Source organism: Triturus cristatus, chromosome 1_1 (assembly GCF_964204655.1).
Source record: "Triturus cristatus chromosome 1_1, aTriCri1.1, whole genome shotgun sequence".
NCBI lineage: Eukaryota > Metazoa > Chordata > Amphibia > Caudata > Salamandridae > Triturus > Triturus cristatus.
The window spans coordinates 115957291-115974727 of NC_140579.1; the positions used below are offsets into that span (position 1 = coordinate 115957291).

The following is a 17437-nucleotide window of genomic DNA, read 5'->3' on the forward strand; positions in this document are numbered from 1 at the left end:
CTTAATGCAAAATGATTCCTCAAGTCCCTTTCGGATGCTAGGGTGAATTTTGCACTAAGGAAATAGCATTTAATGTTGGGTTACGCTAATCATCCCTAATCTTCCACGATGTCAATGCTCATGCCATACGCAAACAGGGAGACAAACGAAGCCTCGAACCCTTGCACCCGTCCAGACATGCATACGGCCCCTGCACTCCTCTGAGCCTCACTCCTTCCACTCTTGCTTCACAAAGATGGACGTGAAGACCATTTTAATGTAGACTGGCAGAACCTTCTACACGAGGGAGCCAGCGGCCAACTCACCCTGAAGAAGGCCGGTAAATATGTATCTCCCTACACTGTAATATTGCAGGACCAAAGCTGTTAGTCACTGAAAGCCAGGGTACCAAGAGCAAACACTGGGTCCCCACCTCGACCTCTGAGGTCGCTGTCCAAGGGTCTGGAAGACCCTACAGCGAGCTTGTGTAATTGTTGGGCTCAAGTGGGGCAAATGCAGAAACATGTTGACTGCACTAATGTGAAAACAACTTCAGAGCTTGCAGCGGTCTCTCTTTATTTGCTCCTCTATAATGCAATTCCATTACTGAATAATGCAAAGAAAATTCTATGTTAAAAATTAAATATTTTTATTAGGCAAATGAGAGCATATTTACACTTAAATATAATAGGTTCATAAAAAACAAAAACAAAAACTTTTGACACAAAAATCAGAAGAAATCCACTTAAATAGACAGGAAACAGCACCAGCGTCCATTACCCTAAAGAATGGAATCAGCTCATGTTTCCTGGTCACAGATCACATCAGAGGATTACTTTCTTAGAAAGTAATCTGGGTACATCACTTGATTATATTATAAATAAATCCTCTCATTTTTCCGGCTGAAACCTCCAACCTTACATTGTAAGTCGATAATGTTAGACTAATGTGCTGCTTGTGAGGCAACTAACAAAGGAATGAAGATATCTTAAAGTCATTAGTAATTTATAATTTACTACTTTTGTACGTGAGCACGTTCCTGGTTATACGGTGTTTATTGTGCATGGAAAAGGCCTATGTAAATGGCTCAGTTAAACAGGACTGTGTGCAGGACTACATGTCCCAGTGTCCCTCTGGATAGGAGTTTGTAAAGAAAAAAGACTCTGGGCAGGCCTGACAGTCCGTGGGCGCTGGGTGAGGTACCACAATCACATACACAGTGGGGTGGCCAATGCAAGGTGCACTATTTCCTACCGAGTTCCTATTTTTTTTTAAATGAAAATAAACCTGCCATTTTTCCCAGGGGGGAACTTATAGCCTGGTTTCCTTACAGGACTTTGAAACCACACGGATGTTGGGGATCTGTTTTTAAGCTCTTTTAAAGGGGCAGGAATGACAGGCAGTGTGAGGTGGCCTTCTGTGGCAAACATTGGGGTGCAAGAAACCCTACTGGGCCACACTGCCCTCTGGTGGACTCGCCGACATTTGCAGTCAGGATGTCACTTTCCAACCTGCTTTCTGCAGAACATGCTTTTACATTTTTCATATAACACTGGTAAAATGTTGTCTGCGGTTCTCCGTCAGGGGCTCCAATACCCTTGGCTGAAGGGTCAGAGGTCACAGGTGGGTGCTTCCTTCACAGTGGTAAGCTGTCCCAGGATCCTTCACTGGCCCCCGAGTGCTCTGCCTGTTGGGGCTCCCGAGCCGTCTGTTGTCGGAGGTGGGCTTCTCTTTTGACGGCATACTGGCCTTGTGAGCGAGACAAGACGATGCACTGTGGAGAGGTCAAAAAGAGGTCAAGGGAAATATGGAAAGGGTGCACATACAGACTGTACCTTGTATCTCACATCATACCCCTTTCAGGCCCCTCCCCTAAGCATTAGAGTGCTGTTTCTCCCCACTTAACAAGAAAGGGGCAGATTTACAAGCCCCTTGCGCCACTTTTGCGTCACTTTTAACATGGGAAAAGTGACGCAAAAGTGGCGCAAGGGCTTGTAAATCTGCCCCAGGGAGATCTGTGTGTCCCCACTTTACAGCTATCTTTCTCAGAGGGGTGGAGTAAAGCCCCCCCCCACCCCTTCCAGCACTTCTTGTCTCGCACAGTGTCTCCCCACTTAAGAGCGCTCCATGGGCGTGTTATGCATTGTGATTGCTTGCGCCCCGCACACCTTTGAAAAGGTGCACCGGGCGTAAACAGTGATAATGCGCCCCATTATGGTGAATGCGTTGCCCTGGGGGCCGCTGCAAACTCGCGCTGTTCTGAGAGCAGCGCATTCATGTGAAAACATGGAGAAGCCGCTCCGTGTTTTCACAGTGCAGGCGGCATACGAATGCACTTTCAAAGGGGTTTAGAGGTCCCCTTGCAGGCGGGTGCAGTCAGTGACTGCACCCGCCTGCAAAGGAATGTCTGGGGGGATCCACAGGACCCCCTTTAGCCCCTGTAGAGGGCTGCTCTAAGAAAGCGCACTGACAGTGCGCCACCTTTTTAATGGTGCACTGTGAGTGCGCCTCCTGAGGGCTTTTTTGACTCTGTGCCTGCATCTGTGATAGGGCGCAGGGGCAGAGTCAAAGGAATTCCCTCATTTGCATAGGGCACGCCCCTATGCAAATAAGGGAACACCCTCTGTTGATAGCCCTTTAAGTGCGTCAGCGCTATCGGTATTATAGAAGGGGACGCACAAGAGTGTGCGCCCCCTTCTATAATACCAAAGTGCCCAAAGCAGACGCATACGTCCGTTGCGCCCCCCCCCCGCACAATCTGTAATAGGCCCCCATGTGTCCACCTCACTTGTGTCGTCACCGACCCTGCTTCTGGTCGTGTCATTATCACCTACAAAGGATGTGAAGGAGGTATGTTACTATAAAACTGCCACGCCCAAGGTCCAGGACTGTACGCAGGGGCAGTGACGGCGAGGAGTGAGGTGGGCGCACAAGTATTCGTGTCTCCACACTTATGAGCCTTTCATGTCTCATGCAGAGGAGGGAGTATCTCCTCAGACTCAAAGGCCTCCCCTGTCTCCCACAGAGGGGAGTTTGTGTCTCCACACTCCAAAGCCTTCATTATCTCACAGTTGAGTCTTCCTTGTTTCCCACAGAGGGAAGTTTGGGTCTCCCTACCGAAGAGCCTTCCAAAACTCCCACAGAGGGGAGTTGGTGTCTCCTCACTCAAACTCCCTCCTTGTCAGACACGAAGGGAAGTTCATGTCTCTCCACTCATAGCCTTTTTAGTCTCAACTCTCTCTTGCCTCTCGCAGAGTTTGTTGAGTATCCTCTCCTGGATGTCAATCAGTTCAGGGCCTTTCCTCCCCCTGCTGAGGAGTCGTCTGTCTCTCCACGTGAACCTTTCCTCCCCCTGCTGAAGACTTGTGTGTCTCTCCACATGAGCCTTTCCTCCCCCTGCTGAAGAGCCGTGTGTCTCTCCACATGAGCCTTTCCTCCCCCTGCTGAAGAGCCGTGTGTCTCTCCACATGAGACTTTCCTCCCCCTGCTGAAGAGTCGTGTGTCTCTCCACATGAGCCTTTTCTCTCCCTGCTGAAGAGTCATATGTCTCCCCACATGAGCCTTTCCTCCCCCTGCTGAAGAGTCGTGTGTCTCTCCACGTGAGCCTTTCCTCCCCCTGCTGAAGAGTTGTCTGTCTCCCCACATGAGCCTTTCCTCCCCCTGCTGAAGAGTTATTTGTCTCACACACGTCTTCCCATATCCCTGCTGAAGAGTTATTTTGTCCCCTACTTCAAAGTCACCCCTGCACTCCCCCTCCCACTTAAGAGGTATTTCCTTCCCCCAACCGTCTTCCCTTCCCCAGCTAACTTGTAATTTATCTCCCCATCATCAGTGTTCCCTCCCCCTGCTGAAGAGTTGTGCGTCTTCCCCACATCATTCTTCCCTTCCCCCTGCTGAAGAGTTTTTTTTGTTTTGTCACTTAAGAGAAACCCTAGCCACAGAGCCCAATGCTTACCGTGCACACCAGGCAGATGCCCACCAGGACACCAAAGATGGCCACTAAGGAGATGAGGACGATGCCCCAGCCCGGCAGTCCGCCTGTCGGTGTAGGATCTTCAAAGAACAAGAAGACATGAGATGGTCAGAAGAATACCCAGAATGCCCCAGGGAGGGGGGTGAACACTCTGGTGATAGAACAGCACAATTGCTTGTATCCATACATTTTTTAGGGCTGAGGTAGGTGTATAACTGAAGGGAGAGCAACGGAAGAGGGCACCAGAGAGAAGGCATTGAAGAAGGCCCAAATTTCACTAAACACATATAATAGACACAACTAAAGCAAAGATCTAGGATTTTGTAAGGGGTCCTCTCAGGTACATGCACAGGGTACCATTGGATATGATTGAGAATCAGCAGGAGCCTCTGCCATACCAATAATCAGGTTACACCGAGTCACGGCGCTTTATGCCGTGGGAGGAAGAGGGCAAGCCAATGGCCATGGGTAAATAGAAGTGTGTTGCACACCTTTTATTCAGTAGTATAGAAAAATATTAGAAAGGTTACACAGACCAAGTGCCCTCTGTTAGTCCTGCAGCCTAGGGCTTGAAGGGCCCCCAGAAGTCAAATAATATCACTAACGATCATTTTACTGTCCACACCTCAGCTGCACATGTACCTAACAGCATCATCCCATAGTGAGAGTATGTCATTCTTATCAATGGGAACTTTCTTAGATTGATGGCGCTGAAGTATTCCTGGCCAACTTACACTGGATAGTAAACAGCAATGCCTTTGATTGATCCTGAAGCAGACCATTGGACATTTTCATGAGGGCCGAAACATCATCAGAAAACCAAATGGACTAACTCTATCAAATTTGCTTCTATTGAATATCAGACATAACCTACTGTTCTAGACTGAGTTTAGCCTGAATTATATTTTTCATGTACACTGTAAAATGGGTTATATTGTTCACTATTTCACACTGTGACATCAGCACTTCTTGCTACTTCACTTGGAGCCTGGATGGAATTTCTAAAACATAATTGAAAGTTAATATGAACTGCTCCTGTGTAATCATTGAAGTGCTTCTATGTTCTGTGAATTCAACAAACACTATCATTAAATGTTGAAAGATGTGTCTGGTGAGTTTTCAGGGGCAGCAGTAGCCCCCTTCCAGGAAGCTCCTTCAGTAACAAGGAAGAGTTACACAGGTCCCTAATCACAAAGGTAAATTCTTTTACGAACAAACATTTATGCTTAAACTCACCTTTTTTATGCCTCCCAGGAATTGTCCCCCATCGTGCAGGGGGCCGGGCTGCAGGGGGCCACCTCAGCACTGTACTCAGACCTGATAGCTCCAGATTATATCCGGAGCGGGGGGGCTTCTGTGCACCTTGATGACGAGAGGGTTTATGTCAGGAGTTGCATGAAATCCCAAACCCCCTTGAGTGATTCCCTTGTCATCTCTCACTAGAACAGGGAAGATCCCTATGGTGAAGAACTTTCACATAGGTGGAGCAGTGGCGTATGAAACTTGAGGGGTCTCCTGCAAAGCACACAGAGTGGGCCCCCCATGCTACGGACCCAGTGCCAGAAAGGGCCCCCTGGAGCTCGGGCTCCCCCGCACCGCACAGGCTGTGGGGGCTATTGTTACGTCTTTGACGTTGTGAGACTTTGCCCTCTTTAAGGATCCTATGCTCCTCCCCCACAGAACATTTCTCCAGATTGCAGTCATTAAAGGATATTTTAACCTGGATGGCCTGAGCTGTCCTGTGGTTTGTGCTCACAGCACACCTGGTAAGTACCGACATTGTGGGGTGGCCAGAGGGCTATTGGAGCAGCATTTGGGTTTGTGCACTCCGGAAGTAAGGAGAACATGGCAAAACTGTGTGTTTCTCACAACTGTGAGGTGCAGGGGCCGCGCCTCTGCAATGGTGGAGGAGCGTCACCCCACTGGCTCCTAGCCAGCAGCTGAAAAATAAAAGGATCACCTAAATCATTTTATTTTTCCGTGTGCACGCTCTAAGTGCTCATATGTGTTTGGCCGGCCGTCACAGCCTGACCAAAACACACATGCGCACTCAGGTTTCTGCAGCCCAGCTGCATTGAACAGTCGGCCTGGAGAAACCCCTTAGACTCCCTGGTCTGAGTGGAGGGTCTTTTCAGCCCACTCAGACTAATCTCAGCGCTGCTCTCAAGGAGGCACAACGCCGCGTGAGGCAGCCGTAGCTCCAGGTAAGTGTTTTTTTTCAAATGTATTATTAACCATCCGTGCGCTCCCCCTTTCCACTCTCCCCGGCACCACCCCACCACCCACCAAACACCTTTTCATTGTGTCGGCCGCCACTGCTAAGGTGCACAAAATGGACGTCATTTAGAGGTTACAGGGGTCACAGTTGCAACCAATAACTCGCCCTTTGTAAGCTCTGGCACTGCCTTTGGGACCCTTGTCCTCAGAGGGTGCCGCAGCCGTCCCAAGACCTGAAGGTAAAGAGTCCCCTAAAGATAGGGTTTACTTGCTGCTGCTCAAACCAGGAACCAGTTCTGGAAAAGAAGTACATTCAGCGGAGCAGTCAATGTGTACCCCTCTGAACGAGCAAAAACAGTAGAATAAAACACACATTCTTAAACAATTTATCATGTGTCATTGTTGTGAATGCATTTGAAATATGTTTGTACAAAACCTTCACTGTTGTTCTTAACAAGTGATAACGTAAATCAAAACATTTTAACAGTGATTAAACCAATCTGAATTAACAGAGGTGTTTTGGGTTTGTGTTTTGAATCTTTTTTAAGGGGTATTGTAGGAAAGTAGGATCTGCTTTTATGGTTACCTCCACGTTTTGCTTGATGTAATTCTGTTTCTGACTAGTCTGACTTGGATCCTGCTAATCAGGACCTCAGACTCTGTGCTTTCTCCCCCAAATTGGTATGGTAAGGACTTAGGTACATCCCAGATTGGTCACTGGTGTACACTTATCAGTCCCTAGTATATGGTACTAAGGTGCCCAGGGCATAGGTACACCAGGGGTCCCCCATGGGCTGAAGCATGTATTATGCCACCCATGGGAGAGCACTCAAACTGTAACTACAGGCATTCCATTGCAGCCTGTGTAAGCTGGTGCTAGCACCTATTACGAAAGATATAGGTTTCCTTATAACTAAGGTCACTGCACCTAAACCCTATAAGTCACCCCTAAGGCAGGCCTTTCAATCCTGAAGGCAGGGTGCTCTGTTCTAAGTGTGAGTGTGCTCTTGCATGAGCATGACACCCCTACAGCCTATGGAGTCCCTTCTCCCAGTTTGTAAGTGAAGCAGCCAAATAACATATAGAGGGGCACCGAGTCATTATGCGTCATGACCAGCGCAAGATGACTGCTGCCGACCTGAGACACGATTCTGCCTTCCTGCTGCGAACCAAGCTTGAGCAGGGGAAGGTAGAACAATAGGTATCCTGTCACAGGGGGGTGTGACCACCTCCCATACAGGGTTTAATGTATTGGGGCCAGTTGGGAGCGCTTGCTAGTGCCACTCAGTCTGCTTGAAGGGCACACTTGGTGCCCTCCTTGCATAGTCCAAGTCAAACCACATCAGGGAGCCATTGGCTCCCGCTCTGGCACGAAACTGGACAAAGTACATGGGAGTATCCTCCGAACTGTCCTGGGAGGGAACCCTGAATTCTCCCAACCCTTTCCTTTGGGTACTTAAGGACTTACTTGAGGGTGGGTCCCTAGATTCATTGTGGGACAAGATTAATTTCAAGACACCACTTCTTCTTCAACCGTCTGGGCACTCTGGACTTGACTGGACTTTGCTCTGGGCTTCAAGGCTGCATCTGGGAAGACTTCTGCTGCTCCTGAACTCGTCAACCTGCTCATCTACTGCAACGTCCGTGCCTGTGCCCCATACAGGAACCTTTCAAGGCCTGTGGGCATCCAAGACACGTGAAGGAATCTTCCTTGAAGTGAAGGAGCCACTTCCCTGCATCTGCAGGCACTGTAATTAAGCTGACAGGTCTGCTGATCCTGGGCAACCAAGGACTCCGAAAGGCTCAGCAACACAGGTGGTGGTTCTTCACATCCCTCGAGGCCTGACCTGTCCATTCACCAAGTTTGAGGCCAGTATCCCTCGTTGGACCTGCATGAGCTGAACCCCTGTGCACCGTGTCAACTTGCAGTTGCAAAGGTTTGTTGGCTTCCTTCTACCAAGATCTTCGGGCCCCAACCTCAAGCATCTCCAGTGAACAAGACCTTCATCCTCGCTGTATCGCTTGCACCGTGGGCCTGCATCTTTGGTGAGCTGCTTGAGGTCCTCTTGCGACTCCAGTGCCTCCGGCCTGTGGGTCCTCTTGAGGGTCATCTTTGAATTCTTTAGGCTCCCTGATTTCTCTGGCCTGCCCTGACTCCTCTGTTTGTGGTGAGACACCTGGACCTTGCTGGTCCCGACACTGCACCTTCTTTGCTTTCCTCGTTGTTTACAGTTGCCAAGGCTTGTTGTTGCTCACGACAGCCACCGGCACCTCAACTCTCGACATCCGACGTGGGACAGCTCGTGAATGGCTCCTGATTGTCCACAGCATTGCCTGGTCCTCACAGCTGCAGCTCCAAGGTCACCGCCACCTCTCCTGTAACACCCGACATTGGTGGGCATTTGTCTTCTGTGGCTCCTGGTCACTCCTGAGTGGCATATACTTTGTCCCCTCTTCTTGCAGGTACTTCTCATCCTGAATCCACCTTTGGGTTCCACCGGACACTTTCACCTTCCCCAGCAGCGGCATCTTCCTGAAGTCCTCTTTTGGGTTTGACGGCGGTTTCCGAAGCCACTTCACGCCTTTGCACCCAGCTTCCCTGGTGTAGTAATTCAGGTGCCTAGGGTATCCACGGGTGGGGTGGCTCTCCAACCTTCTGTATTCCACAGGGTTTCCTCGGGGTCCACTGGGAAGGGTCAGTCTTCTTTAAAATTAGAACCGCGACTTACCCATTGACTTGCATCAATGCCGCGGTTGTTTCTCCACTCTGCACACGGCCTCCGTGGGGCTCCTGGTTACTTACCTCGGGTGGTTTCTTGGTTCCCTGGCACTTCTACATCTTCTGAGTATAGTCTTGACTTGAGTCGTGGTTCTCGTACCACTATTTTAGTATATGGTTTAGTCTCCCCCAGGTGACCACTGTGTATCACGTGCTCCTCATCTATTTCTATTGAAAAGTATTTTGTGCCTTGTGTTTATCTCCAGCCAGGAGATATCTGTATGTGTTAAGGAGTACAATATAATAAATACATATGTTTATAAATACCTTGTGTGGTTCTTTTTCACCTAATCTATACTATAAGATTGCATTTTGGTAAAACAAGCTGCTTTCCACTCCTTCTGGACTAAGCCTGAAGGCGTCTCTCCTCAGCTGCCACTTAGAGAGCTTTCTAAGGTTGTCTAAGAACACTGAAATCACCATAAGGGCTGTCTGGATTGGTGCAAGGTGCCCGCTTACATAAGTGTGCACCATAACCCAAGCTAGCTTCTCACAGATAATGACATCATGACCGTTTGCGGTAGGCATATATTTGGCTCCTAGGGGCTTATTTACAAGCCCCCTGCTCCACTTTTGCGTCATTTCTAACATGGGAAAAGTGACGACGGGTGGCGCAAGGGGCTTGTAAATAAGTCCCCAAGTGTTAGACTGTCTTGTAGCTCTCCAGCTTCCATTTCCAATTACAGTCACGTGCAATTTTTCCCTTGTACATGACGTCAACATCATAACTAAAATACTGATGGGAGATGAAATGGACAATTTTTTATGTCATTAACTTCTATGTTACTATATAATTTGTGTGCTTATTATGAGGTTCTTAACATCAGGGTCAGAGGTCGAATGACATTATTTCCTGTGATGACACCTAAATGATGTCACCTTCACTACCTCTGCCACGGTGTCTAAGCTCGAACTGTAAAGGTTGCAAGTTCGAAATCTGCCTGACTTTCTTTAATGGAAAAACACAGGGGAGTGGCTTCAATCGTACTCAGAAAAGCTTCAACCTTATTATTCAAATTCAAATTTAGATTTTTTAAATTTGTTTGTGAATTAAATAAATACAATAGTTCATCCTTTGTGTTTCTGTTCGATGGATGCCTGTTTCTATCACGTTTGTGCATTGTTTTGTGGTTTAAGTGAAAAATGCTAAGGCTGGGGTCCCTGGGGACAAGATTCGGTGGGGTTTTCTGGATTCCAATAACGAATCTGCGGGGGTACCCGGAGTTCAGGTAGCGGTTAAGTAGGGGTCCCCAGAAGTCAAAAGGTTAAGAACCACTGGTGTAGGTGGTTCCTCATTCCTTCTATGGGGAAAAGTTGTAGTAGTTGTATCGCATGTCAACCACTAGGTGGCAGCAGAGCCATGAACTGGAGTCTGCCTGCTGAAATATGCTTGTGTGGGAAAAGAGAGACTGCTTCAAGAAACCAGGCGAGCAATCTTGTCAGTAAAAAGAGAGAGCGAAAGAGGGATAGAGAGAGAAGTAGAAGGAGAGAGAGAGAAAGAGAAAAAGAGAGAGAGAGAGGGAGGGACGAGAGTGAGAGAGAGGCGAGAGAGAGAGAAAGGAGAAAGAGAGAAAGAAAAAGAAAGAGAAAGTTTCATTTGGGGATGGAACAATATTCACTTTTAAGAAAACACATGGTAATAGCCATGTGAGTGTAAAGATGCAGGTTCACTGAGGGGTGGTAGGCTGCTTCCCCCCACCAAGGATTGCCAGGACACCAACTTTAAGGGAGTGAATAACTTTATTTAACTCTATCTTAAGGAGAGCGCCGGGAAACGAACCTCGCGGCTAATTCCGCGGTCCCGCGCATGCGCAGTCGCTCGTCCTCACGCGTTCTCGCGCGCTGCGTCATCACGCAGCGCTCGAGAACTAGAGCGCAACACTACATATCTCCCTTCTTTTACAAACACAACGTATAGTCTTACTGTCCTCCGTAAAGTTCAGCTCCCATCTAGTTCATAGTCTCGTAAGTGACTGGGTCGTACCACCGCCCTGCCTGCTCTGGTGCGTCTTACCGGAGTGAGGCATTCCTCTTGGGTACTTCCCTTCACCAGGCTACCTGCTTGGCTTCTCGGCATGCTTGGTTCTTCCCTCTTCGGGGTTCTGCTCTCATCCCTGCTCGGTTCCTCGAGTTCTGGGGTCAGTTGTTCCTCCTGCGTCTCCCAGCTCTCTTCTCCATTTCTTCCTTCCTCCCCAGGTGTACTGTTTCCTTCACCTTCCCTGGCGCTCGCTTCAAGGTCTGTTCCTTCGGTCGCCTCCTGAGGCCAACCTATGATTCGGTTGCACTTGGACATGCGATCTTGTGACCACACATTCCCGTCGCTAAGCAAGGCAGCCCTGTCGCACACTTCCTTCACCTGTAGGGGAGGGCTGTACTTGCTGTCTGCCTTCCTTTTCTTTATTGCCGATCTGACTCTCACCCATTTCCCTCTCTCCAGGGTATTGTTCTTCACTCTCCTCCTTTGGTTATAATACTTCGTATATATTTTCTGGGCCTTCTCCAAGTTATGCTGTACCACTGCGGGAGACCGCTTGCTGGTTACCGTTTTCTCTCTCCACACTACATTGTCTTTGGTGAAAGGATGTCGTCCCCTCAGGATTTGGAAAGGGCTATACCCCGTGCCTGTCGGGGTGATGCGGTAGGCTCATACCATACTCATCACTTCTTTCTCCCAGTCCTTTCCCATCATGATGGCTGCTTGGATGGACCCCATGATGACTCGGTTAAATCGTTCCACTTGTCCATTGCTTGCCGGGTGATACACAGACGTGTGTTGCACTTTGATTCCATTCCTCTCCGCATACTTGTACCATTTGTCTGAAGTGAATTGCGGCCCATTATCGCTCAAAATGACCCTTGGAATTCCTTCCCTGAGGAATACCGATGTCACGAACTTGATCACCGTCTCTGTGTCCATCGCATCTTGTATGTATATCTCAGGCCATTTGGAGTACTTGTCCACTAGAACACATAGGTATTGGGGCGTTCCTTGGCTGTCCAATACCGGTCCTAGAATGTCTATCACCACTTCTTCCCACGGATCCTTCGGTAACTTGAATCTCCCCAGCTCCTGCCTTAGAGGATTTAGTGTCTTATCTGCTCGCTGGCATTGGTCGCATTCTCTGACATGCCTCTCTACTTGCACGTCCATTCCGGGCCACCAGTACATGTGTTTCACTCTCATTTTGGTTTTCACTATCCCCAAGTGTCCTTCATGCAGCAGTCCCACCAGGCGAGATGTCAATGCCGACGGGGGGATGATTCTCTCTCCTCTGTATAGGAATATACCTTCGTCTCCCACTGATAGTTCTTCTCTGACTTCGTAGAACTTCCTGAGCATCTCCCTCAGTCGTCTCTTCTCCGGCCAACCTTGAATTATGTGGTCCTTTACCTCCCTTAGTTCGTGGTCCTCTTCGTACGCTCGGGTCCATTCCTGTCTACTTATGACCCTTTCCGGGTCTTCCATGACCGCCAACATCTCTTCCTCTTCTGCTACTGGGTCGGGGGCTTCCTCCATTGCCGCCACTCTGCTTAGATAATCTGCGCCTTTGTTCAGTGTCCCCGGTATATATTCCACATCATATCGGTATTCTAGCAGTTTTAGTGTCATCTTGGCTATTTGCGGCGTGGCGCTGGCATGTCCACTGGAAGTGAGCACCTTGACCAACGGCTTGTGATCCGTTTTGAGGGTGAACCTCGTGCCCCATAGAAATTGGCGGAACCTTCCGATGGCCCATACTGCCGCTAGCATCTCCTTCTCGATCACACTGTACTTTTGTTCTGTTGGCGACAGTGACCTGGATGCAAAACAGAGGGTCTCCGTCGTCCCTCCTGTTCTCTCTTGCATGAGGACCGCTCCCAATCCTTTTTCACTGGCATCTGTAGTCAATATGGATTTTCCTTTAGGATCGTAGCCTTGTAGGGGTACCGCTTGGCTGATGTCACGCTTCAGCGCCTCGAATTCCTTTTGCGTTTCTTCTGTCCATTTGAACGTCGACTTTTCCCTTATGAGCTGTCTAAGATGGTGCGTCTTTGAGGCAAAGTGTTGCACGAATTTACTGTAATATTCCGCCATTCCTAGGAATGATCTTACTTCATCCTTGTTGGTCGGAGCTTCGGCATTACAGATGGCTTTCACGTTTGCTCATTTGGGTGTGATACCTTGCCCTCCAATTTCACGCCCCAGGTATGTGACCGACGTCAGCCTTAGTCAGCACTTCTCCCATTCTGCTGTTAAGCCCTTGGTTTCCAACACATGGAGCACTTTGTCTAGTTTTCTATCGTGGTCTTCCCTGTCAAACCCCATCACCAGAATGTCATCTTGGAAATATTGGATGCCCTCCATGTCCTTGAAGAGGCGGTGCATTAATTTTTGGAACACTGCCGCTGCAGAGGCCAGTCCAAACGGCATCCTGCGGAATTGGTAACATCCAAAGGGTGTTATGAAGGAAGTTAATTTCCTGCTGGCGGGGTGTAGATCAATCTGGTGATACGCCGATGTGAGGTCGATAGTAGAGAACCACTTTATCCCCTTTGTTTTTGACAACATCTCTTCAATGCGCGGCAGCGGGAATTTCTCTACCACCAAGCACTTGTTGAGTTCGCAAAGGTCAACACATAACCGCACTTTACCATTGGGTTTGGCGGCTACTACTAAGGGGGCCAACCATTCCGAGCTGTCTGTAGGTTCTATTATACCATTTTCTTCCAGTCTCCGCAGTTCCACTTGCACCGCTTCTTTTATGGCCAGCGGGATGTTCCGCACCTTGTGCGAGACCGGTCTCAGTTTTCCTTAAGCACTATCTTGTGGGTGAATTTCTCTAGTTTCCCCACTGTCCCTCCAAAGACTCTAGGGAATTTTCGTTTCATTTAGTACCTGCGTTTCTCCTCCCGGATCCAACTTGATCCCGAGGTCTCCTTGGTCCATCCATCCTAGTACGGATGGGCCTCTTTCCGCAACGTACAACTTGCACTCCGCACTTCTTCCCTGGAATTCAAAGGTCAACTTTCTGTATCCCACCATGGGGATGGGTTCTCCTGTGTATGACACTGGCCGTATGTCCGGTGGTTCTAGTTTTGGGCCTAATCTGGGCACGAAATCTTCCTTCCACACTGCTCTTTGCACTATGGTGTACGGCGATCCCGAGTCTGCTACGATCTTGATTTGCACACCGCCTATACGCATGTCGCACGATGGTTTGCGAGAGCGCCTGTGTCCGACTTGTAATACCGGCTCGTCCACACACAAGATCTCATCTTCCTCCTCTTGTTCGACCTCTTCCTCTTGATGTTCGTGCATCACGTATTTCACCACGTGTTTCTTCGTTTTCCGGCTGCACACTTTTTCATAGTGCCCCATGACACCACAAAACGTACATTTTGCCCGGAAAGCTGGGCATCGTTTGTCTTGCGCGAAGGGCGCCGAGCTACCACACCTGTAGCACCCTGCACTGGCCTCTCCGCCAGGCTTTCACGACTGTCCTGGTTTTCTTTTCCATTTGCTCTGTCCTTTCCCTTCAGGCAGCGTGGTTTTGCTCCGATTCTGCGGTCCTGCGTCATCTACCTTGTTCACCATGGTGCGTTGAATGGTCTCCCTTTTCGCCGCTTCTGCGCACCTTTTCGACATCTCCGCCTTTTTTACTAACGCTATCACTTCCTTCAGCGATGCTTCGCTATTCGCCCCCAATTTGTCTTGTACACTTTTGTTGGTTGTGTGCATGACTATCTGGTCTTTTATGAATTCATCCGTTAAGGTTCCATATTTGCATGTCATTGCCAACTTCCGCAGCGCCGCCACATAGTCATCGATGGATTCGCTTGTTCCTTGCGTCCTTTGCTGGAAATTGTACCTGTCAATGGAGACGCTCACCGCGGGTCGATAGTGGGTGTTGAGGTCTTCTATAGCATGTTGAAAAACATCATTATCTGCGTCTGGTCTGACCGCTGGTACTAGGGTCTGATAGACTCGTATCCCTTCCGGACCCAAGTTGTGCAGTAGGATTCTTTTCTTTCGCGCGCTGGAAAAAGCCTCCCCATTTTCGTCTTCTAGCGCTTCAATGTAATTCTTAAAGTACTCCCTCCAATCTTCCCATTTCATTTGCGGACCTCCTGGTCTAGGTAGAAACGGGATTGGATTCGTCAATGAGGATGCTTGCGCGCTCATTTTGGCGCCTCCTTCCGGTGCTGCTCCTGGGTCTCTTGGGCTGCCTGGTGCGTCCGCGCTCTCACCTTGCGGTCGGTCTTGCTGTTGACGGGGTTCTTCTGCCCCACCGTCCCTGCTCGCCACTGCGTCCGCCAGGTTCTCTATAGGGTTTGACCGGCTTCCTCCGTCCTGTTCCTTCTCCTTCTTTTCTTTGGTGCCCCTATGTCTTGCCGCTGTCTCTGCCACGCTCTCCTCTTCTACTTCTCCCTGGAGGTCCTCCTACGGTCCTTTCTGGTGTCCTTTCCACTCTTTGCCTTGCCACGAGGTGTGTCTGTGGTCCAGTCCCCTCTGCTGTTCGCCTTGCAGCATGCAGGTCCTCAGCCTCGTCGCCACTGTAAAGATGCAGGTTCACTGAGGGGTGGTAGGCTGCTTCCCCCCACCAAGGATTGCCAGGACACCAACTTTAAGGGAGTGAATAACTTTATTTAACTCTATCTCAAGGAGAGCGCCGGGAAACGAACCTCGCGGCTTATTCCGCGGTCCCACGCATGCGCAGTCGCTCGTCCTCACGCGTTCTCGCGCGCTGCGTCATCACGCAGCGCTCGAGAACTAGAGCGCAACACTACAGTGAGAGTGGTGTGGCTATATACAGGGCTTTAAGTGGAATGAACAACTCGGGGGGTCTCTCCAAGGAGTGTGGCCGATCTAATTAAGGGCGAGGCTTAAAAACATGTAAGGCTGACTGACGTTCTAGGCTGCCTTCCTGTCCCTGCTAACATCTTCTAGGCTGGCCTATCCACCGTCCTGCTCTTCCTGACATGTTCTATGCTGGCCTCTCTGCCTTCCTGCCCCTACTGACATGTCCTAGGCTGGCCTCTCTGCCTTCCTGCCCCTACTGACATGTTCTAGGTTTCCCTCTCCATCGTCCTGCTCTTGCTTACATGTTCTAGGCCGGCCTCATTGCCTTCCTGCCCCTTCTGACATGTTCTAGTCCTCCCTTCCTGCCTTCCTGTCCCTACTAACATGTTCTAGGCCGGCCTCTCTGCCTTCCTGCCCCCGACTATATTCGAGTCCGCCCTCCCTGCCTTCCTTCCTGCTCCTAGTGACATGTTCTAGTCCACCCCCTCTGCCTTCCTGCCCCTACTGACATGTTCTAGGCTGCCATGTCTGCCTCCGTGTTGACATGTTCTAGGCCGGCCTCTCTGCCTTCCTGCCTCGGCTATGTTCTAGTCCACCCTCCCTGCCTTCCTGCCCCTGGCTATGTTCTAGTCCGCCCTCCCTGCCTTCCTGCCCCTGGCTATGTTCTAGTCCGCCCGCCCAGCCTTTGTGCTCCTAGTGACATGTTCTAGTCCGCCCTCTCTGCCTTCCTGCCCCTACAGACATTTTCTAGATTGCCCTCTCAATAGTCCTGCTCTTGCTTACATGTTCTAGGCCTGCCCCTCTGCCTTCCTGCTCCTAGTGACATGTTCTAGATTGCCCTCTCAATCGTCCGGCTCTTGCTTACATGTTCTAGGCCTTCCCCTCTGCCTTCCTGCTCCTAGTGACATGTTCTAGTCCGCCCTCTCTGCCTCCCTGCTGTCATGTTCTAGGCTGCCCTGTCTGCCTCCCTGCTGCCATGTTCTAGGGTGCCCTGTCTGCCTCCCTGCTGTCATGTTCTAGGCCGGCCTCTCTGCCTCCCTGCTGCCATGTTCTAGGCTGCCCTGTCTGCCTCCCTGCTGCCATGTTCTAGGCTGCCCTGTCTGCCTCCCTGCTGTCATGTTCTAGGCTGCCTTGTCTGCCTCCCTGCTGTCATGTTCTAGGCCGGCCTCTCTGCCCTCCCTGCCCCTGGCTGACCTGTTCTAAGCAGTTCATTCCGCTTCCTTGCCCTTGGCTGGCATGTTCTAGCTGTTCTGAGCTCGGACTGGACTGGCCCCATTGGTGGCATGGCCAATAGTGATTTGCATATGGCTGGGTCCAAACTGAGGTGGCATGGTGTGCAAAATAACAATGGACTGGGACGCGACCTGAGTGATGACTAGTTGTTTAGATTAATTCAAGCATTCACCCATCACTGATGTGTACTTTCAGACAGAGTGACTGACATCTGCAAGCCCACAGAGGATGCCCTGTCTGTCTGTCCGTAGCCTGGCCAGAGGGCCAGGATCAATGCTTAGCAGCTTGTGTGGGGACGCTCTGGGTGCCACTCAGCACGCCTTGGAGAGTCACACCAGGACAGGCTGGAAAACATGTCCCTGCCAGGAAAGGAAGTCCATCTGTGCAGTAATATTTGATAATTTGGCTCCTAAAACAAGAGGACGTATAGCCCTGTCTGGAGTATGCAAGAACATTTTCAGAATCATTGACTTTT

The 17437-nt window shown here is 49.9% G+C and overlaps 1 protein-coding gene across 1 annotated transcript in view; it reads right to left on the minus strand.

Moving 5' to 3' along the window:
• Positions 1 to 639: 639 nt before the first annotated feature.
• LOC146869711 (uncharacterized) overlaps positions 640 to 17437 on the minus strand; it is a 340761-nt gene continuing 323963 nt past the window's right edge. The window contains exons 17-18 of the mRNA XM_085612911.1: positions 3935 to 4032; positions 640 to 1753 (exon numbers count right to left, since the gene is read on the minus strand). Of these exons, the coding sequence (XP_085469037.1) occupies positions 1616 to 1753; positions 3935 to 4032 (236 nt within the window). The 3' untranslated portion in view covers positions 640 to 1615. The remainder of the gene's footprint in view (positions 1754 to 3934; positions 4033 to 17437) is intronic.